This window comes from Trifolium pratense, linkage group LG4 (genome assembly GCF_020283565.1).
Source record: "Trifolium pratense cultivar HEN17-A07 linkage group LG4, ARS_RC_1.1, whole genome shotgun sequence".
Classification (NCBI taxonomy): domain Eukaryota; kingdom Viridiplantae; phylum Streptophyta; class Magnoliopsida; order Fabales; family Fabaceae; genus Trifolium; species Trifolium pratense.
This window is the reverse complement of record NC_060062.1, coordinates 54,593,615-54,618,742: the sequence shown is the minus strand read 5'-3', so window position 1 is coordinate 54,618,742 and position 25,128 is coordinate 54,593,615. Positions and strand designations below refer to the sequence as shown.

Genomic DNA, 25,128 nt, shown 5'->3' with positions numbered 1-25,128 from the left:
TCCGCCGCGTATTATAAAGAAGGATTTTACTAAAGGTAGAAATATATAAATAATGGGTTTGGGTGTTACATTTATCACACAAGGTATTGACCATTCTTCTAAAGTCATTGTTTGGCCATAGAATTTAAAGAATGATATTCTTATTAGAAAATTTCTTCTTTGCTAAATTACCGTTATTTATTTTGCTTTCTCTTCCTTTGATTATTCCATCACATGACTTGAATACCAAGGTGATATCAAACTTTTGTATACAATAGTACACTTACACTTCACTTTACTTACCATTGTTGGACTGAAAACCTCCCTCAAAATTGATGTGCTTGAAAACAACTATTCCTTACAATAATAGAACACTTCCATCTCTACTTAAACAACAACTAAGATAAAAACACATAACACATTAATTATATAAACACATTACATTACAATTACAAAATGATTTGGATTATTCATATGAAATGAAATATGCATGAAAAAACTTCTAAAACAACGAAATGGAACTGCATTTTGTCACATCCCAATCATCTTCCATCATCCAAGTCAATCAATACCTGAACTTTTAAGCTATCGATTCCCCTCTACATTTAAGATCATTGTTTCCAATTCCATAGCCACTTCCTTCATGCTTGGTCTTTCCTCCCCTCTTAGTCTCAAACACTTTGCTGCAAGATCAGTTACCTCCTTGATCTCTTGTTTGTTTTCTTCATTCAACATACCATCTTCAATAATTTCAAACACATTATCCTTTTTGAAGCAGGGCAGAAAATATGTAGCAAGATTTCTTCTCTCTTCTGGCCTACCAAAACTAAAAGGTCTCTCCCCTGTCAGCAGCTCCACAACAACTACCCCAAAGCTATAAACATCACTTTTTTCGGTCAATTGGTTTGTTAGCATATACTCTACTACAAAAAAATGCGCCTTTTAGCGGCGGTTTTTCACCTATTTCGTGGGGGTTTCCAACCTCCGCAATATGTTTTCTCGAAAACCGCTGGTATCATGTTCAATCTGCGGAGGTTATTGTGAGGGGGTTTTAAACCCCCACAGTTTAGTTTCTTTAATTTCTGGGAATTCTTAACCTCCAGAAAATCTATGTTGGATGAATTTAAAATATTTATTTTCTGGGAGTTTTTAACCTCCGTAAAACCAATACTGGATTTTGTTTTTATATTTAATTTTTTATACTTTCATGAACGTTTATTTTTAGTTTTTAATATATATATTGTAAGCATATAATAAGTTATTTCACTTTCTACCAAAAAAAAAAAATTTATTTCACTCATATTCCAAATAAATATATAATATATAACCATAATGACATAAACTTGGTTCAAAACAACATAAATATATAAATATTGTCTAATATCAAATGTAACTTAACAATTCATAATAGCATAAAATTCATCCTCACAAAATATAGAATTAATATCACTCTTGACCACCCTTCCAAATCAAAAACACATGTTAAAATAACCCAACAAAATGTTGTTTGATAAAACTATAATATGTAATAATCCTAATTATAATCTTGCATCAGATATTGCTTCCACCACTTGATCCTCTTGCATTAAACGGTGAATCAGGCTCACTTGCAACGTCAGGCTGAAAATAAAAATAACAATTTAATTAGTTAAAATATTTGACAAAGCTTCCACAAACAAACACAGTTACAACAAACCAAAATGAAATTCAATTTTGCATCTGCCATTTTTTCTAGGATTATAAACAACAGAACAACACACCAAAAGAACACTACAAAAAGCTCCCTAGCCACTTACATGCAAAAAGAAGATAACTAGGCACATTTGCATGTTACACACCAGAATAATATATACAACTAGACACACTTACATGCAGATGAACTCATGAACCCAAAGCTATTCAACTATCTTAAATATGGTGACATATATATAACTAGACACACTTACATGAACCCAAAGCTACAACTAATTTAAATATAGTCACATTATCCATAACATAATGAGGCTTGTCTATGGCAACCCAAAGCTACAACTAATTTTGAAATTCTGGCACACTAGTAACACGATGTTGAACACGATGCTCCAACACTGTATGTTTGATCCGATGATCCAACACTGTGTTCAACACTGAACTAGACGAACAATAAGGAAATATAAAATGCACGAAACAGAATAACACAGTTATTTGTTAACCCAGTTCAGCATAACAGCCTACTCTGGGAGATACCAATCCAGGAGTGAATCCACTATGATAGTATTAGTTCAAAGCCCTCAATAAACGCCCCGTTTATGACTTCTCACCTAATCACCACCCGTGCTATATTCTACCTAAGTCACACCTAGGTATGAGAACCTCCGCTCAACTCCTCTTAATCACAGCCACTGTGATCGTACACGTTACAGTTTACAGATGAAGACACACTTCTTAAAACATCCACCAATTCCGTACTTCAAAGCTTAGGAATGGTTCATACACACTATCTCCTTGCTTAGAAGCTCTGGAGATATTACAACACAGTAACACACAGTCCTTAATCTTGCATCAATGTAATACAAGAAGAGGAACACAATTAACAACACTAAAACCCTAAACACACGCTTTGTAAAACTCAATTACGGCTTCAGTGAGTTGCACAAGGGTTCAGTCTTCCTTTATATAGCACGAGCTAGGTCTTGAATTGGGCTTCAAAAACGCAGCAGGTCCAGAAGTTACTTCAAGGAATATTCTTGTATCAAATGTTTTGTTTCCTAAAAAAGTTGATTTGTTTAGAAACAAAACTAGGTCATGGCCGCCTTCTAGAACATCAGGAAAGGCGCTACTTAGTGCACAATACTTCAGGTCAAGGCAACCTTGTAGAAGAAAAATATATTTTCCACAAATATATTTTCACCAAATATTTATTCCTTCCATAAGTATATTTATTGTCCATAAATATATTTATTGTCCATAAATATATTTTCAGTAGCAATCTCCTTGAATATATTTTCAATAATAATCTCCTTGAACCATAAAGATTTATTTGAAATAAATCTTTTATATTTTCTACAACAATCTTCACAAAATATATTTTAGAATCAAATCTTTTATCTCTTAATATTGAGGAACAAATAACACATAAATCGCTTACTGAAGATTCTGGAAACACCTGTGTGTTGGCACACAAATTAAAAGGCGTGGATTAATTCTTCAATCAAATCTTTCAAAGATCTTACGCAAAAATATATCATTCGCGAAAACAGAGCGCACTGGATGTGGTATCCAATGTTGAAGCATTAATGTTGTATCCAATGTTGAAGCATTCTATCCAACATCTTGCTTGAATATTTGTTTTAGCAAAATGAGGCCAACATAAAACACCAACAATCTCCCCCTTTGGCAATTTTTGGCTAAAACAACTTAAGATCATTTCAACCAATCTAGAGAGATACATCACCTACCTTTCTTCAAATCAACATAAGCACACAGTCATGAAGTAAAGTAGAACATCTTCAAATGCAGTTTTCAATAGAACTTCTCAGATGAAAATAGCAAATAAGAATAGCTGTATCGCACAAGAATAACAGAGGCATGCAACAGCGGAATAGTGAACACAACTCGCCTCACAGGAAAACGCCAATGGAGTGAAAAATATTCTCATAAAAAGAATCACCGGGGAAAAATAAATTCCTCTCAGGAATCAAGATGTTCATTTTCAACAGAGCATCAGGTAACGTGATTCAGCATCGATTACCACAACACATAATACTACTCTTCACAGATTCAGCAGACAATCAGCAGTACATCAGGCAGACTTACTAACTCTCCCCCTTTTTAGTCACAAAATATGCCAAACAGAAGCTTCATGCACGAAGAGTATCACAGAAATCCATAGTGCAGAGTATCAGAGCATAACAGATCCATATATTAGTATCTAGCAACCCGTAGTCTTGTAATAGCAGAAGCATTTCTTCACATACAGAAATGTAGCAGCATTGCTATACGTAACATATACTACACTCCACAACAGGAAGGGCAAATGTCTCAACATTAAGCACCACATCATAAAACATCAGATAACTACTCCCCTTCAAGACATGCATAACAGAGTATCAAAACATCACACACCACTTGTAACACCCCGTTTTTCAAAGCATAAAAAGGGGTATTATTATTTTTTTTTAAAACAACACGCTTAAATAAAATGGCGCGCGTGAACGCCCGCAGCTATCTCGGCAATTCGTCATTCAATAGAAAAATAAATATAACATCAACACATTATATTACAGGGCTTCCTCGAAGCAAAGTGTGTACCTGAATAATTTACATACGGCGGATACATTAAGTTCATCAACCAAAAGACACGAGTTATGAACCGAATATATCACAAGGCCAAAAGGCACTAAGCATGTCTGAGTATAATGTATAAGACATACAGTCATCCAAAATACAAACTAGGCCCTAAGCCTACCAAAATGTAGCCTAACAAGCGCTACTCCCTACACTCCGGGATAGTCCACGAAGTCCTCGCCGTCCACACGGCCTACGGTCTCAGATGGCGCTCCATCGTCTAGGGGTGGGAGGAGCCCGCGATATGGCATGCAAAATAAGGGTCACCAACTGGAAACAAGTAATAAAATACCGAATACACATACCAGAATAGAAAGCGGTAAACACTTATCACATCCTCACACCAAGAAGAATAAATAAAGTGCACACATAATCCTAATGCAATGAACGCGACAACCACCACTGGTTTCGTAACCCTCTAACACAACAAATGCGACAACCGCCACTGGTTAATCACATGCATAACTCCCGGAATCTAACCACACTCAGACAAAGTACCAAACACCGGGTGAAGTCACTCAGACAAATCACCGACACTATCAACTGAGGTACAACCACTACAGATCGAATACCGACTTTAACAACTACGGTACAATCACTACAGATCGAATACCGACTAGAACAACTGCGGTACAATCACTACAGATCGAATACCGACTAGAACAACTGCGGTACAATCACTACAGATCGAATACCGACTAGAACAACTGCGGTACAATCACTACAGATCGAATACCGACTAGAACAACTGCGGTACAATCACTACAGATCGAATACCGACTAGAACAACTGCGGTACAATCACTACAGATCGAATACCGACTTACCGGTATAGTCACTCAGACAAATACCAAGCTCCGCTCACCAAGAATCCCGTAGGATTAAGTACTCCACTCACACAACCACACCTCGTGGTCCACTCCTTCAACCACTTATTGAACCCCATAAAATCCCTCAACCATTTGGGTGGACCCACTCTCGCAATCACACCCCGTGGTCCACTCCCGCAACCACCTCTTACCATGGACGCATGAGCATACGATACCCTTACCTATACCAATGCAACCACAATACATATATTATCACAATCATATGTAATCTCCCAACAAGCATGTCAACACATATATTTCATCAAATACTATGTCAGACAAGTAACCTCATGTATTCATCACGAACTCATATCGAGAATACATAATACAAACATGCCAAGCACTCACAAATAGTGCACAAACAAACACACAAAGCATTCACAACAACAGGCATACAACTATGCTATCGACGGAATTTAATACGGAAGTAAGAAGGTGCCCTTACCTCGGCAAGCTTCCAATTTCAAACAACTTCGAACAATTCTACACTTTCGCGCGCCCTAAAATAAGCAGCGTACAATCCATAAGTTTCTCCCAAAATATTTTAACGAAACTAAACCTATCCACAAAGGTCTAGAGGTGTCTAAGGCACTTCCTAACACTCTCGGATAATGATTCCAAGTTCTCCCCATAGTGATTAAAAATTCCCGAAGTTAAATGCACTATTTCTTGCTACGCGAAAATAATTTCGTTTCAAAACAAACTATGAAACACATTTAGTTCCAACCCAAAGTAATCAATTCCACACACTAAAACCATTTGAAAGCAACCCATGAACTCTTCAAAAAATTTCACAAAAATAAAAGTTTACTCGCATCACAAGTTACAAGTTTTTCCTTTCAAATAAAAACCCTATAACCATTCTTTTAAAACCTATGATCACTCACTATTATCATGATCATTTTCTTATCATTGTGGACTTAGAAAATTTTGAAACTCTTGATCCTTTAACAAGGGGGTGCCACGGCCAATCAACAAAAACAAGGCCAACACTCACAATTTTTCCATTACAAAATCCTAGTGATAATCTACTAGTTCTTAAAGTCATTTAATTGATCAATCAAACCATTTTAAGCATCAAAACAAAAGTTTCTAAAAATATGTTCATAAAATCCTCAAGAACACACTCAAAATTATTTTTCCTTGTTTCACAAAATTAAAGCCATAATCTAACATCCATTTCTCTACTAAGCTCATAAACAACACCAAAAAGAAAAGCACAAAACAATTTTTCAAAGTTATGATCATTTCAAATAAGTTTTTCAAACCCTAACAAAATATTTTATGAAAATCTTAATCACCATGGAAATCACAACATGCCAAGCTTAAACAAGCTTAAATACTACTCCTAAACACTTCCCTAGAACCACAAACAACCAAAACTAATTTCTAGAAAACTAATTCTCAAGAACATAACCCAAAAATTCCTAGAATCATGAGTTTTTGTTGGATATGCCTTGAAATCTCAGTTACAAGAAGTCAGAAAAATCTTTGTTGAATCTTTTTTCATCTTTGGTGTTTTGAAGATTTTTTTGGGAAAAAAATATATTTTCTTGGAAGATATTCTGACTTGGATTTGTTTTATTTTAAAACAGATTTGTTACTAATTTTTTGGCATATATTTTTCTATAAATAGGGAGTGCTTTATTCATAGAAAAATTGAGAGAGAGAGAGAAAGAGAGTAGAGATGTAGAGACAAGGATTAGGGTTTGCCACCACACAAGGGCTAGAGTCTTAGAGAGAAAAAAAGGTTTTTTCTCTTGGTACAACTCTAGGGTGGGCGAACTATCTTTGTGGTACACCTTGGGAAACACTTATCAAATTGAGTCTCTTGGCCACGGGAAGAGATTCGGGTTTTGGGTAGAATTAGGATTAATTCTTGTAACCCAATTGGGAATTTCTTTGTAGCGTTACTCTTTGATATAGTGGAACGGAGGGGCTGCTCTCTCCCCCAGACTAGGTCATTATTGGACCGAACTGGGTAAACAAATATCGTGTTCTTTCTTCTCCTTTATCTTTTTTATCGGTTATTATTATTATTGCTTATTCCACTTAATTATTGGTTGCCGTTCTATTGCTCCACACATCAAGTTCTTTTATTGGTGTGATTTTATAGACGAATTCACAACAATTGGCGCCCACCGTGGGGCAATCGGAACAATTTGAAGTGAGCACCATGGTTTCTAAGTGGGATATCGAGGGACTTTCCGAAAGCAATTTGGAATTGTGGAAAGTGAAGATGGAAGCAATTTTAATGTTCGGGATGATGGATAAAACATGGAGTGTTGTTATCTGGTGCCTCGAAGATAAAAGGTTAATGGAGATCGCGAAGAAGGTCGGCCTGGAGAGGCGGTGGTAATAATACTCAACATCAGCCTGGAGAGGCGGTGCTAAGAATACTCGGGTTACTTCTGAAACAACAACTTTATTATTATGTAGAGGTGCTAGTGGAAGTTGAGAACCGGTGGAGTATTTGGGTCATGGACTTTTTGATGCTCCTATCACATGTGTTCAAAGAATGAATACTTTGAGACTCTAGAGCTAGTTGAAGGTGGAGTCGTTCATCTTGAAAACGTAAAGCTTGAAGGTTCAAGGTATGGGTTCAGTTTGTCTTACGAAGTTTGACAATCGTGAGTTTCTTTACACGATGTGAGGTATGTTTCTGAACTTAGATGCAAAGATAGTTGGTATGCATCTTTAACTAGTGGTGACTCTCATAATGTGGTTGAGTTGTGGGACTTCGGGTGGACCTGTTAGTGACATGAGTTTAGTTGGACTAGTGAACAAGGTTTACTATGTGTTGAACTGAACTGGAATTGTTGGAGACTAACAATAGCTTGAAGTATGTTTCAGAGGAGTTGAATAGGTCTTGCGTGTTACAAGGTGGAGATCATGGTGGGTATACTTTGGTGGAAACTCAGTTTGAGGTGGAGTCTTCCAATAGTGGTAGACAATCAACATTAGCTCTTGGCTATCTAATCGGAGATAGGGAGGAGAGTGGTATTGTTGAACCAAAGGGGATGACCATGGAGACCTTGTGGATTATGTTTCAATTGTGGCTGAAGAAGTGCAAGACCTTGAGAGGATCTTCAGGGAGAGAATTGAAAGCAACATGTGATCAGACTTGGTAACTTGTGAGACTGCTGGAGGTAGTTGGATACAAGGAGAGTTTGATGTTGCAGCTTGTGGAACCGCCTAAAATTCCAAGGTTGGTTTGGAGCCAAGCAAAACTTCGAGAGTACGGAAGGCATTCCGGGGTCGAAGAATGGTGAAGGCTTGTAGGGCTATCGCAAAAAATCCATGGATAGTCGGAGGCAAGCGATTCTTCAGGAGGACGGAAAAGGCACAATCCGGGGGCTGAAGAGGGATGGTGGAGCTTGTTGAGCTATCTAAAATTCCGATGATAGTTGGGAGCAAGCGTTTCTTCAGGGAGGTACGGACTTGACCAGTTCGGAGTCTGAAGAGGGTGCGGTGAATCTTGTGGGGCTACCTAAAATCCTATGGTAGTGGGATGCAAGATCTTCATAAGAGCGGAAGGCATTCCGAGGATGAAGAGGGAGGTACAATCCGGTGATCTTGAATAGAAGATTCAAGATGGAGAGAGCAGCACGGTGGTTGATGGGATCACCATCGATTTAAAGGCAAGGTGGAGAATTGTTGGATATGCCTTGAAATCTCAGTTACAAGAAGTCAGAAAAATCTTTGTTGAATCTTTTTTCATCTTTGGTGTTTTGAAGATTTTTTTGGGAAAAAAATATATTTTCTTGGAAGATATTCTGACTTGGATTTGTTTTATTTTAAAACAGATTTGTTACTAATTTTTTGGCATATATTTTTCTATAAATAGGGAGTGCTTTATTCATAGAAAAATTGAGAGAGAGAGAGAAAGAGAGTAGAGATGTAGAGACAAGGATTAGGGTTTGCCACCACACAAGGGCTAGAGTCTTAGAGAGAAAAAAAGGTTTTTTCTCTTGGTACAACTCTAGGGTGGGCGAACTATCTTTGTGGTACACCTTGGGAAACACTTATCAAATTGAGTCTCTTGGCCACGGGAAGAGATTCGGGTTTTGGGTAGAATTAGGATTAATTCTTGTAACCCAATTGGGAATTTCTTTGTAGCGTTACTCTTTGATATAGTGGAACGGAGGGGCTGCTCTCTCCCCCAGACTAGGTCATTATTGGACCGAACTGGGTAAACAAATATCGTGTTCTTTCTTCTCCTTTATCTTTTTTATCGGTTATTATTATTATTGCTTATTCCACTTAATTATTGGTTGCCGTTCTATTGCTCCACACATCAAGTTCTTTTATTGGTGTGATTTTATAGACGAATTCACAACAGTTTTAACCAAGCAAAAGAAAGGAGAAGACTAGTTACCTTAAGTGAAGTGATTCCCTTAGCAAGTCTAGGTTCCAAAGAGCTTGAAAAGGAAGGATTTGATGATGAAATGAAAATTTGGTGAAGATATGAAAATGGGGGATGGCTTCACGGTTTGGAGAGGAAGAGAAATGGAAAAATTCAGATTTTTCTAAGTCCCCAAAGAAGCTAAACCTCCTTACTATACATTGGTCTTGGTCATTCCTAGCCATTGGATCAAAAGTGCAACTAAAGCCATGAAAAACCCTCACCATTGGATCAAGCAAATCCCATCCACTTTAGATATTCTCATATGGTTCTAAAAGTCTTCGCCTCACAGACGAGTCACGCTTCGGTTACGGACCAAACTTGCACAGACAGAAAATCTAAAACCTAAAAGTCCTCCGTAAACGATTTCCAAAACTTATCGCCGAATCTTTTTCCGCGACTGTAATTTTCTTCCACACTCTTGAAAATTATTCTCAGGACATATCCTAACTCGCGCAGATATATAAAACTTCCATCTAAAATTCTACGGAATTCAGAAGCCATAAAATTTTACAACAGCGGGTAAAATTCCTACTCGTTTTTCCAAAAACAAGAATAATCCAAAACTCGTCGTTCTGACTTCACAGAGACCTTCTCATTCCTGAAAGAGGATTACAAGCCAAAAGTCTGTGCCTTTCAAGCGCACGAGCACAAAACAGACTCCATTTCAGCAAAAATCCCATTATTGCGACGATACTCACAAAAACACTTAACCAAAAACCCTAAATTTCTTAGCCATTACTTATTTTCCTCACACAAAAGGTACTGTGGAGTTTCGGGTCTTACATTACTACCCTCCAAAAAGAAGTTTCGTCCTCGAAACTAAAGATACGAGTAACAACTCAGCTAGTTATTACCATCACCAGCACAACAAAATCCCTCAGGATTAGGTATAGTCACGCGGATGCTAACACCGGGTGAAGCCACACAGATGCTCTCACCAACAACCCGGCACAAACGTGCACCAACCACAACTCTCAACGAGTTCACCACTCAAAATTAGCCACACAACCAGGTTCACAACCCCAAGTTCCTCAAATGTCCTAGAGTTCACACAAAAATTTTCCAAAGTCACCTCTTTCGCCTCCGCGACACAGCCTATTCCACTAGGTTCACGCGAAGCAGTGACTGGCTACCCTCCAAAAAGAAACACCGAACTCTCTGTGCACCACCAAAGCTAGCAAAAACTAGTCAATTCCAGTCAACACGACTCCGTCTACTATCAACAAGAGATTAAGGATGATCAGTTCCTCAATTTGTCAATAAATAGTCGACAATCATGATGGTGGTTTAGACCATCTTTACCCAACTTAAATGATGCTTCGTTCCACTTGTGCTCAATGTCCTCCGTGGTACAAGGGTTCCACAATTCCTTCGAGGTTTTCCTTAATGCTTTCCTCGATCTCTTACGATTTCGACCTTGTCTTCGTAAGACACAACGCTCAAAACACGGCACTCAAACTCTCATGCTTCCACTCATGAGACATCCATTGAGTATAATCCAACAGTAGTACAGTGCCACCACGGCAGTTACCACCAAACCGTTACATTCCGAAAGAAGTTGTCTTCTCTATAGAAGAACTTCACACTTGACTGATATCCATAAGTTCGCAACTCAATGAATACGTCGAACCGTATGCTCACCTTCGAATCTCTTTCCAAACACGACTTAAATAATACCATCCCAACCTCCTGGTTGGTGATTACAACTCCCCATTTGTCTTGGCACTTGCCAAACTATACCATCTACTCCTCTTGGACTCCCTTATACAATCTCAATTTCCCAAAAATTGGTTTCTTACACGTCCACATTACTTCCCAAAAATAAACCTTAGGGTACTCCTTACATTACTATTGTTCAACCATCCATGGTGACAATATCCGAATTCCTTTACAAGAATGACGTCCACTCGTCCACACTCAACATCTTCGAGTGACCACATCCAACGCTACTTCCAAGAATCCCTTGTAGTTCTGATTTGTTCCACCATCTTTCTTTCTCACCATTAGGACTGATGCTCCTCACGGGGACACACTTGGCGTAATAAATCCTTTTTTCAATTCCACAGAAACTTCCACATCCATCCGACAAGTGTTAAAAGCAGTCACATCACGTTTGGTTGAAGTCACACACTAACTCATTCGGGGGTCACTCCCACGAAAGACTCACTGCTACTAACAACGATTCGCGAAACCAACGCGACTCTAACTCTAGACTGACTGACCTCAGACTGTTAACTCATGTACACACTTTCCCTTTGAAGATCTAATGCCGAGCTCTGATACCAAAATGTAACACCCCATTTTTCAAAGCATAAAAAGGGGTATTATTATTTTTTTTTAAAACAACACGCTTAAATAAAATGGCGCGCGTGAACGCCCGCAGCTATCTCGGCAATTCGTCATTCAATAGAAAAATAAATATAACATCAACACATTATATTACAGGGCTTCCTCGAAGCAAAGTGTGTACCTGAATAATTTACATACGGCGGATACATTAAGTTCATCAACCAAAAGACACGAGTTATGAACCGAATATATCACAAGGCCAAAAGGCACTAAGCATGTCTGAGTATAATGTATAAGACATACAGTCATCCAAAATACAAACTAGGCCCTAAGCCTACCAAAATGTAGCCTAACAAGCGCTACTCCCTACACTCCGGGATAGTCCACGAAGTCCTCGCCGTCCACACGGCCTACGGTCTCAGATGGCGCTCCATCGTCTAGGGGTGGGAGGAGCCCGCGATATGGCATGCAAAATAAGGGTCACCAACTGGAAACAAGTAATAAAATACCGAATACACATACCAGAATAGAAAGCGGTAAACACTTATCACATCCTCACACCAAGAAGAATAAATAAAGTGCACACATAATCCTAATGCAATGAACGCGACAACCACCACTGGTTTCGTAACCCTCTAACACAACAAATGCGACAACCGCCACTGGTTAATCACATGCATAACTCCCGGAATCTAACCACACTCAGACAAAGTACCAAACACCGGGTGAAGTCACTCAGACAAATCACCGACACTATCAACTGAGGTACAACCACTACAGATCGAATACCGACTTTAACAACTACGGTACAATCACTACAGATCGAATACCGACTAGAACAACTGCGGTACAATCACTACAGATCGAATACCGACTAGAACAACTGCGGTACAATCACTACAGATCGAATACCGACTAGAACAACTGCGGTACAATCACTACAGATCGAATACCGACTAGAACAACTGCGGTACAATCACTACAGATCGAATACCGACTAGAACAACTGCGGTACAATCACTACAGATCGAATACCGACTTACCGGTATAGTCACTCAGACAAATACCAAGCTCCGCTCACCAAGAATCCCGTAGGATTAAGTACTCCACTCACACAACCACACCTCGTGGTCCACTCCCGCAACCACTTATTGAACCCCATAAAATCCCTCAACCATTTGGGTGGACCCACTCTCGCAATCACACCCCGTGGTCCACTCCCGCAACCACCTCTTACCATGGACGCATGAGCATACGATACCCTTACCTATACCAATGCAACCACAATACATATATTATCACAATCATATGTAATCTCCCAACAAGCATGTCAACACATATATTTCATCAAATACTATGTCAGACAAGTAACCTCATGTATTCATCACGAACTCATATCGAGAATACATAATACAAACATGCCAAGCACTCACAAATAGTGCACAAACAAACACACAAAGCATTCACAACAACAAGCATACAACTATGCTATCGACGGAATTTAATACGGAAGTAAGAAGGTGCCCTTACCTCGGCAAGCTTCCAATTTCAAACAACTTCGAACAATTCTACACTTTCGCGCGCCCTAAAATAAGCAGCGTACAATCCATAAGTTTCTCCCAAAATATTTTAACGAAACTAAACCTATCCACAAAGGTCTAGAGGTGTCTAAGGCACTTCCTAACACTCTCGGATAATGATTCCAAGTTCTCCCCATAGTGATTAAAAATTCCCGAAGTTAAATGCACTATTTCTTGCTACGCGAAAATAATTTCGTTTCAAAACAAACTATGAAACACATTTAGTTCCAACCCAAAGTAATCAATTCCACACACTAAAACCATTTGAAAGCAACCCATGAACTCTTCAAAAAATTTCACAAAAATAAAAGTTTACTCGCATCACAAGTTACAAGTTTTTCCTTTCAAATAAAAACCCTATAACCATTCTTTTAAAACCTATGATCACTCACTATTATCATGATCATTTTCTTATCATTGTGGACTTAGAAAATTTTGAAACTCTTGATCCTTTAACAAGGGGGTGCCACGGCCAATCAACAAAAACAAGGCCAACACTCACAATTTTTCCATTACAAAATCCTAGTGATAATCTACTAGTTCTTAAAGTCATTTAATTGATCAATCAAACCATTTTAAGCATCAAAACAAAAGTTTCTAAAAATATGTTCATAAAATCCTCAAGAACACACTCAAAATTATTTTTCCTTGTTTCACAAAATTAAAGCCATAATCTAACATCCATTTCTCTACTAAGCTCATAAACAACACCAAAAAGAAAAGCACAAAACAATTTTTCAAAGTTATGATTATTTCAAATAAGTTTTTCAAACCCTAACAAAATATTTTATGAAAATCTTAATCACCATGGAAATCACAACATGCCAAGCTTAAACAAGCTTAAATACTACTCCTAAACACTTCCCTAGAACCACAAACAACCAAAACTAATTTCTAGAAAACTAATTCTCAAGAACATAACCCAAAAATTCCTAGAATCATGAGTTTTAACCAAGCAAAAGAAAGGAGAAGACTAGTTACCTTAAGTGAAGTGATTCCCTTAGCAAGTCTAGGTTCCAAAGAGCTTGAAAAGGAAGGATTTGATGATGAAATGAAAATTTGGTGAAGATATGAAAATGGGGGATGGCTTCACGGTTTGGAGAGGAAGAGAAATGGAAAAATTCAGATTTTTCTAAGTCCCCAAAGAAGCTAAACCTCCTTACTATACATTGGTCTTGGTCATTCCTAGCCATTGGATCAAAAGTGCAACTAAAGCCATGAAAAACCCTCACCATTGGATCAAGCAAATCCCATCCACTTTAGATATTCTCATATGGTTCTAAAAGTCTTCGCCTCACAGACGAGTCACGCTTCGGTTACGGACCAAACTTGCACAGACAGAAAATCTAAAACCTAAAAGTCCTCCGTAAACGATTTCCAAAACTTATCGCCGAATCTTTTTCCGCGACTGTAATTTTCTTCCACACTCTTGAAAATTATTCTCAGGACATATCCTAACTCGCGCAGATATATAAAGCTTCCATCTAAAATTCTACGGAATTCAGAAGCCATAAAATTTTACAACAGCGGGTAAAATTCCTACTCGTTTTTCCAAAAACAAGAATAATCCAAAACTCGTCGTTCTGACTTCACAGAGACCTTCTCATTCCTAAAAGAGGATTACAAGCCAAAAGTCTGTGCCTTTCCAGCGCACGAGCACAAAACAGACTCCATTTCAGCAAAAATCCCATTATTGCGACGATACTCACAAAAACACTTAACCAAAAACCCTAAATTTCTTAGCCATTACTTATTTTCCTCACACAAAAGGTACTGTGGAGTTTCGGGTCTTACACCACTCATGCAGAGCACATTCAGAACATATGCAGAGCACATACATCAGATACTATACATCACATACTGCTATCGTGCCTACAACAGATGTTAGAGCATCTGTCAGCACATCATGCTCACTAAATAATACTACTCCCCCTCAATATCAGAGATGAGCAAAAATTTAATCAAACATTTTTACTCCCCCTCAAAATCAAGGATGAACAAAAATTTAATCAGGCATTTTTACTCCCCCTAAAAAAAGTGCATATCAGAACAAAGTATCCGAGTACCACATGCATATCAAAACTTACTCCCCCTTAATTCTTGCAGAGCAACCATAAGTACTACGACACATATCAGATGTTGCAACATCAGATAGCACATCAACATACTGCACACTACTAACTACCAACTACTCCCCCTTTTTTAGACAAAATAGGGTCTTCATAGAAATAGCAGAAAAACCAGAGACATAATGCAGAATATCACAGTCCAGATGCACACAAGGTGCTTAAATTTAGATCATAGCCTACACATGGAAAATAAATCCAAAAGAAACATTACACAGAGGCACTGTCTTGGGGAATCATTTCCCTCATCTTCAACCTCAGAGTCTTCTTCCTCATTATCACCACCTGCATCAACACTCAGATTCTCATCAACACCTGCATCAGTTGCTTCTAATGCAGCTTCTTCAAGCTTCAGAGCATGAATCATTCGCTCAAATTACAGCTTTCTTTTCATCCAGCTAACTAGAGGTTGTAAGTTGTAAAGCATATCTACTACCTCCATCACAACAAACACATAGTCAACATTCACAAAATAGACATTTCCCCTTGTTTGCACAATATGACAAGGGCATAAGAAAACATTGTTCCAATCTCCCATGAACAGTCTTTGGCTGAGGTTCATCCAAGAAGTCAACCTCATCAAGATCAATCATCTCTTGTTCTTCATATACTGTCTTTTCAGACTCAGTATCTTTATCATCAAGAGAGACAACTTTCTCTATACTTTCCTCTGTTTTAGAGTCTTCAATAACATCAGCAGGAATATCATTGTTTTCTTTGTCCTGCAATTCATCTTCAGTAGCAGCCTCAAAATCACAGCTATCACCAAAAAAACTCAGTGATAGTGGCAGCATTTGGATTAGGCTGGACAGAGGATGTTCCAACATCCTGTGCAACATCAAGGGTAGTAATGTTCTCCTTGATAGAAAAAGTAACAAGCTCAAAAACAGAATCAGAGATGGACTTATTAGATGGAGCCACATGATCATTCACAACTACAAATGGTTGTACAGTAGCATCAACAGTATTATCAGAGTTTGACATGGTGATCTGATTGAAATAAAATAGTTTTTTATTGAATTGAACTTCAAACAGAGCACAATCAGTGGGACAATAGGTGAAAGAGAGTTGATTGCATGTTATGACACAGTTATGGCAATTTTGATATGATTGCCCGGAATTAGCGTGCATCACTGGTAGGAGCGAAGTGAAAAATGTGGTTGCACGCTCAAAACTCCTTAACTGCTACAATTCCTTATGCAGGCAAATTCTTAATTTGCCCCTTAGCCTTTCAAACTCAACAACATCCAATGCTTTACTGAATATGTCAGCCACCTGTTCTTCAATAGCAACATGATCAAGCTTCACAATATTTTCTTCAGCTAAATCCCTGATAAATGGGACTTTGTTGACACGGGCAGGTTCTGATTTAGGATTAGTAGATTCATTGTTAGAACCTGAAACTTCATCAAATACAATATCATATGACTGTTGAATGGATGATTCAACATCTGCTGTTTTAGTTGATGGTGCATCATCAACTACCACATTGATTGATTCCATGGTAACTTTAGTTCTAGAGTTATAAACTCTGTAAGCTCTGTTGTTTGTGGAGTATCCAAGAAAAATTCCTTCCGATGCACATAAATAAAAGGATTTTGCATTCTCAAATTCTTTGTCATGATCACTTCTTATTCTTACAATAACAACCTCTTTTTCTCTTTGAAGTTGTAAGCATAAGTTTCTAAAAGTTTCAAAGCTGTCTGATTTTTCTCTAAGGAAATCTATCCAAGTGAATCTAGAAAAATCATCTTCCAAAGCAAAAACATACCTTTTACCACCAAGACTTTCAGTCTGCATAGGTCCCATAAGATCTATGTGTAATAGTTCAAGTGCTCTAGATGTAACCGGATGTTGGAGCCTCAGATGTGCCACCATGGTTTGCTTGCTTATTTGGCACTCACCACATATAGTTCCTTCCTCAATCTTGAGCTTAGGATTACCCCTGATTGCTTCTTCTTCTATGGCCTTCTTCAAACCTCTCAGATGTAAGTGACCAATTTCTTGATGCCACGACTTCACTTTATCCTCTTTGCTTAAGAGACAAGTGGACAAGTGGTTTTCTTCTTCAGAGACCCATAAGTAGCAGTTGTCCTTTGACATCACACCCTTCATCAAGAGTCTTCCTTCTTCATTTGTAACAAGACATTCTGTCTTTGTGAAGTTTACTTTCATGCCTTGATCACACAACTGGCTAATGCTGATTAGATTAGTTGTAAGGCCTTTCACCAATAGAACATTATCTAGATTTGGCAATCCATTGTTGATTAGATTCCCAATTCCTTTTATCTCTCCCTTAGCTCTATCACCAAAGGTTACATAACTTGTGGCATAGGATTTTAAGTTGGCAAGATATCCTTCCACTCCAGTCATGTGTCTTGAACATCCACTGTCAAAGTACCAATCTTGTCTAGATGATGCTCGTAGTGATGTGTGAGCTATCAGACATACATCATTCTCCTTTTCTTTCCACTCTTTCTTAGTCTTCACATTTTCTGGCTTTGGTGCAGGTGACCGGAAATTCTTTGGGTAACCATACAATTTATAGCAATAAGGCCTTATGTGCCCTTTCCTACCACAATAGTGACATCTCCAGTTCCTTCTCCTAGATTTAGGTCTTGACCAATTATTCCGATGTGGAGGAGGATGTTGAGGCATCGATCCAGTCTGTGCAGGAGGCTTAGGTTTGGGTTTTAACCAAGTGTCGGTTCCCTGGTGTGTGGGAGGATGTGGTGGTAAAAAACCAGCACTGACAGGAAAAGTCTTCTCGATGGGAGTACTGATTGTAGCTTTGTTGTATCCCATTTGTTGATCAACAATCTCATAGTCAAAGCCAATTGGTTTCTTTCCTGCACTTTGTTTCAATAGCATTGCTTGGAATTTTTCTTCTCCTGATCCATAAACTCTGACTTGTCTTCTAGCATGCTCCAAGTCGACATTTAGTTTTTCAATCTCTTTGTTGAGAGCATCAATTTTTGCAAGATGGTCATTCTTCTCAGCCTGTAGTTGACAATTCACCTTCTTTTGTTTTTCCAATGCTTTGCAGAATTCATTGCTCCTGATGAATAAATCCTTATAGGTAGCCAGTAGTTCTTCATAGGATGTTTCATCACATGATTCAGCATCAGACTCACACACACCTGTCAGCGCATTGACATGTTTTGCTGATCCACTTTCAGTTTCCTCCTCTGAGTCATCCTCATCTGACCAAGTGATAGCAAGACTTTTCTTTTGTCTCTTCAGAAAGGTAGGACATTCAGCTTTGATGTGTCCATATCCTTCACATTCATGACACTGGACCCCTTCTGACTGACTGGTTTTCTCATCACTTCTAGCCCTTCTTTGATCATTGGTCTGTTTGTTGATGTCGAGCTTGATGCTTGGCACATTGAACTTAGACTTTTTGTCCATTCTTTTCAGGATTCTGTTGAATTGTCTTCCTAGCAAGACCATTGCTTCTGACAAACTTTCATCACTCTCCAGATCTGATTCTTCATCTTCTCCAGTGTTGGAGGCAAAAGCTAAACTTTTATTTTTCTTTTCTTTTCTTTGATTCATGCCTAGCTCATAGGTTTGAAGTGAACCTATTAGCTCATCCACTTGAATGTTGGCCAGATCCTGAGATTCTTCTATTGCTGTCACTTTCATGTCAAACCTCTTAGGTAGAGATCTGAGAATTTTGCTCACAAGCTTCTCATCTGATATGGGTTCTCCTAAGGCATCAAATGAGTTTGCAAATTCTAAAATATTCATGTGAAAATCATGAATGGTCTCTTCTTCCTTCATACTTAGATTTTCAAAGTTTGTGCGAAGCATCTGAAGTTTAGACAACTTTACCTTGTTGGTTCCTTCATGTGCTTTCCTAAGTATTTCCCACGCATGTTTGGCCACAGTACATCTTTGACAAGTCTGAACATGTTGATGTCCACACCATTGAAGATGGCATTTAAAGCTTTTGAGTTTCCCAGAGCTAAGTCATCCTCGTCTTTAGAATAGTCTTTTGTAGGCTTGATTTCATCGGTTTTCTTTCCATCCTTATCTTTGACAACTGGGGTTCCCAGCCATTTTCTACAGCTTTCCATGTTCTGCTATCAATAGATTTAAGAAAAGCCATCATCCTAGCTTTCCAGTAGTCATAGTTCTCAGGCCCAGTCAGCAATGGTGGTTTAGAAATCGTTCCTCCTTCCTTGTCCATCTCACCAGAAATTTCCTTCCCTGGAGCTCACCCTGAATTTCGAGCAGGGTGCCTGCTCTGATGCCAATTGAAATTCTGGCACACTAGTAACACGATGTTGAACACGATGCTCCAACACTGTATGTTTGATCCGATGATCCAACACTGTGTTCAACACTAAACTAGACGAACAATAAGGAAATATAAAATGCACGAAACAGAATAACACAGTTATTTGTTAACCCAGTTCAGCATAACAGCCTACTCTGGGAGATACCAATCCAGGAGTGAATCCACTATGATAGTATTAGTTCAAAGCCCTCAATAAACGCCCCGTTTATGACTTCTCACCTAATCACCACCCGTGCTATATTCTACCTAAGTCACACCTAGGTATGAGAACCTCCGCTCAACTCCTCTTAATCACAGCCACTGTGATCGTACACGTTACAGTTTACAGATGAAGACACACTTCTTAAAACATCCACCAATTCCGTACTTCAAAGCTTAGGAATGGTTCATACACACTATCTCCTTGCTTAGAAGCTCTGGAGATATTACAACACAGTAACACACAGTCCTTAATCTTGCATCAATGTAATACAAGAAGAGGAACACAATTAACAACACTAAAACCCTAAACACACGCTTTGTAAAACTCAATTACGGCTTCAGTGAGTTGCACAAGGGTTCAGTCTTCCTTTATATAGCACGAGCTAGGTCTTGAATTGGGCTTCAAAAACGCAGCAGGTCCAGAAGTTACTTCAAGGAATATTCTTGTATCAAATGTTTTGTTTCCTAAAAAAGTTGATTTGTTTAGAAACAAAACTAGGTCATGGCCGCCTTCTAGAACATCAGGAAAGGCGCTACTTAGTGCACAATACTTCAGGTCAAGGCAACCTTGTAGAAGAAAAATATATTTTCCACAAATATATTTTCACCAAATATTTATTCCTTCCATAAGTATATTTATTGTCCATAAATATATTTTCAGTAGCAATCTCCTTGAATATATTTTCAATAATAATCTCCTTGAACCATAAAGATTTATTTGAAATAAATCTTTTATATTTTCTACAACAATCTTCACAAAATATATTTTAGAATCAAATCTTTTATCTCTTAATATTGAGGAACAAATAACACATAAATCGCTTACTGAAGATTCTGGAAACACCTGTGTGTTGGCACACAAATTAAAAGGCGTGGATTAATTCTTCAATCAAATCTTTCAAAGATCTTACGCAAAAATATATCATTCGCGAAAACAGAGCGCACTGGATGTGGTATCCAATGTTGAAGCATTAATGTTGTATCCAATGTTGAAGCATTCTATCCAACATCTTGCTTGAATATTTGTTTTAGCAAAATGAGGCCAACATAAAACACCAACAAATTTAAATATAGTCACATATATATACCTAATATAGTCACATATATATAACTAGACACACTTACATGAACCCAAAGCTATAACTAGACATTCTTCAGCTCACTGGATTCAGTGACCCTGTTTATGCTGAAGCAATAACCCAATTTAGACCTGTCTTAATGTGACTGGGAAACTGTCATTTGTTTCCTTCTTGGAAACCAGAGACATGTGATTCATCCGAAAATGATTGAATCACAGTTAGAGTACTACTCATTACTCACTGTAACTTTTGGAGTTTTTTTGCTTAGGCTATAAATAATCAGTTGTGTTGTGTCCATACAGGATGGCTCTGTTTTGTCTCAGGTCAAGCCACACAACCTGCTAAAATAATCACAGGATGGCTCTGTTTTGTCTCAAGAAATTTTTCCCATTCATAAAACACACAAACACCACCATGTCTTGAAGCTACAAACCATTAGACGGACCTATGTTTAATTGCATGCACAATATCACAAAGCTTAGCTAGGAACAAAGATATAAGCTAATAAAAGAACTTACATTTGATGAACCCAAAATGTTAGCCACTTCCTGAGGAATGCTTCCTTCTTTCATCATAAGATAAGCTTTACATGCACTTTCCAACTTTGTGTACTCTCCTTGCCAGTAATTAGACGATGATGTAGACGGAACAGTCGAAGAATTACTTAAATGTGAAAGTCGGACTACGTTGCTTGTAAATGTATTTGTAGGAGTTGCTGCCATACCCAAACATCGCATTCTTCCAGGATGCTCAGGCCCAAGCACTCTACCGACAACATCATTAGGAGAAATTACAGATTCATCAACACTGCTTTGAGTCAAACCCACTTCAATTTGTTCCTATTAGCATATATGTAACACCCAAACCCGTTAATTAATTAACTCTGCCTTTATAAAATCTTTTTATAAAATACGCAGCGGAAAATTGAAAATATGATTATAAAGCGCTGGTTTGAAAACTACAAGCTTCATTCAAAGATAATACTAATACAATTAATTAGTAAAATGTTTGAATAAACAACACAAATCTTCGCATCGACACGATGCGTCATTAGGCATACAAAACGGATACATTTTCAAAATGAAACTAAACCAAACAGAGTGTTCTCAAAGGACTCTATATAGATATAAAACCCCTTTTTCCCGTGTCTCAATCAGAGCAGAGCTTCACCATTTCACTCGGACGAGGCTAACACATAACCTGTCAACCTGGACCCCCAAAGGTCCAGCAAATAACACAAAGCAGAGAGTTAAAAAACATAAACATAAATATAAGTGTGAGTAGTATACTACACACTTCACACGCTATCATACATTTCTAACTCACGCACATACATCGTCAAATACGACTACCAATTAATCATTCATTTACAAACACACCAATCATATAGTTTCACGTCTTCTCGGACACTACCAAAGTGTTCATTTTATAGTCATGACGGACTCTACACTTGTTCATTTTATAGTCATGACGGACTCTACACTTGTTCATTTTATAGTCATGACGGACTCTGCTCACATACCAAGACATGGCAACAATCACAGTATTAAACAATTAGTAAATACCAAAGCTTAACACATACGGAAAACACATTACAATCCAATCAGATAATGTCACATAACAATTATCAAGTATATGCACATTTACCCTAATGCAATCTAATGCCATTTACTCATGTCATGTCCCCTAGACACAACTAATGCATGTGGTACCATTTCCACGTTGTTCAGATTTCAGTCATGACGGACTGTTCAGATTATAGTCATGTACGGACTGTTCAGATTATAGTCATGCACGGACTCTACATCAGTTTTACATCATGCAGGATGCTGTCAGTTTTACATCATGCAGGATGTTCGTCACCCCATTTAAGATGAACTAACAATTTTACATCATGTTGGATGCTGGCCAACTTGGACCATCTCATTCAGTTTTACATCGTTGCTGGATGGTGTCAGTTTTAGATCATGCAGGATCATCATCAATACAGTTTTAAATCATGTCGGATCTCGGTTATCATCAACCATCTCACTCATAAAGAGGAGTCACACAGTTTTATATCATGTTTGGATATGGGCTCTAGATTTCGGATAACATAATCCCATCTTCGGCCACTTTTGGAAAACATAGTCCATTTACTCTATTGGAATACACATGATTCCAATATCACAATTTATTCATAAATGCATGATTACTTATAAACACATCAAATACATGACGCTCTCTAGCTCGAAGCTAATTATTCATTGATACGAAAACACAATTCCAACATCTATCACATTAGGATAACACAATATCCTATTACTCAATTTATAATTATTCACATGATAATTATCTGCATACTCATTTTTATACACACAAGGTTTCATTTACACTTATGTCATAAAACATACATCATTCTCTTATCATTGCAAATTAATGCTAAAACATATACATACTTACTTTAAGCTACAACTTATTGCATACACGTTTATCAATCATATAACGATTAACAATAAGCATTAACAGTATCAACATGTATCAACAATCATGTAAGGATACCCTTAAACCATGTTACAAGTGCCTAATTACACTTATAAACATCAACAAAATTGCTGTCACAGAGGCCTTCGCAGAGCGAAGGCTCAGCGAGACATGGCGAACCTCACCAGGAAGTCACCTGCTCATGGCGAGCATTGGCGAGCTTCAGCGAACATGTTCGCTATAGCGAACTCCTGGTCGCTTAGCGAACTACACCAGAAAAGAATATCTGTTCTTGAGTTTTCTAAGGCGGTTTAACATGGAATCCACTCAAAAATCCATCTAGACATGTTATAAATTCTTATAAACAGCTAATTCAAGCATATATGGTATCTATGAACATTAATTAACACTCACAAACACCCACATACATCACACTTACAAATTCATACCAATTTCTTGCATTTTAAGCAAGTTTAACAAAACATGCAAATCATTGATCAAACATCTACATATACCCACTTTCAACTCCCCAAAGTTGTTTACCTCATCTACCATGAGTTCACTACACATGTTAGGATCAAAAGAATCCATTTTCCATTAAGAAAGTCACCCACAAAACCCACAAGAAAATAGAGTGGAAAGAGTTTGGGAGTGGAGGAATCGACATCCTCCCCTCTTTCGAATCACTCACGAATATGTAATCTAACTCTTATACCTTAGTTCGACGATTCCTCGAGCTTGCTCTTCTCTTTCTCTCCCACGGGCTCTCCCTCTCCCTCATGAGCTCCTTGCCCTAGCTAAGCTCTTGAACTTCTCATGGATTTGTAACTTATGAGACTATTCACCCAAACTTATGCTACTTATAGCTCCCCCAATGTTTACTAACTCTTGGCCCAATAGACTAAGCCCAATTGCTTCTCACACGCCCAAAAGCCCAAACAACATAACTTCTCGCTCACTAACTTATGTTTGCGTTACTTAAATATTCGTCGCTTAGTAAAATAACTAAATGACAAATATTAAATTTTGGGTCGTTACAATATACAAGATCACCAAGTCAAAGAATAATATAGTTAAAATACATGCATCCAAAACAATAATTATTCAATTTAAACTTACCACTGTACTCTTTGCTGCATCATTTACTACTGACCCATCCTTTTTTTTATGGGTTTCAATATACAATTTTCCACGGCTAGGCTTCTCTCCAGTTTCCAAAAACTAAAACAGAAAATATGTCAAAATTGGTAGTAAATTATATTTGGTAAAAATATGAAGTTAATTTAGTAAAACTACCATCTCATGTCTTTTTCTTGAAAGAGGTTTAGAACCACCAGTATGAGGGATCACTTGTTTGCTTCGATTTTCTTTATTTTTTCTACAACGCTCCTATTAAAAACAAATACAAGTTAAATAATTAATCATATGATTAACAACAAGCATAATGTATGTTTGATTAAAGTCGCGATATGATCAAAATAATCAAGTTTTACCTGCGTTTAT

General features: G+C 37.9%; 1 protein-coding gene across 1 annotated transcript; it reads right to left on the bottom strand.

Annotated features, from left to right (window-relative positions):
- Nucleotides 1-1,322: 1,322 nt before the first annotated feature.
- LOC123921053 lies at nt 1,323-25,050 on the bottom strand. Its single transcript, XM_045973453.1, has 4 exons — nt 24,922-25,050; nt 24,745-24,846; nt 21,681-22,001; nt 1,323-1,599 (listed from the first exon to the last, which is right to left on the bottom strand). Exons 1-4 carry the CDS (start codon nt 24,922-24,924, stop codon nt 1,531-1,533), a joined length of 495 nt encoding a protein of 164 aa, XP_045829409.1. The 5' UTR covers nt 24,925-25,050; the 3' UTR covers nt 1,323-1,530.
- Between the last annotated feature and the right edge of the window lie 78 nt (nt 25,051-25,128).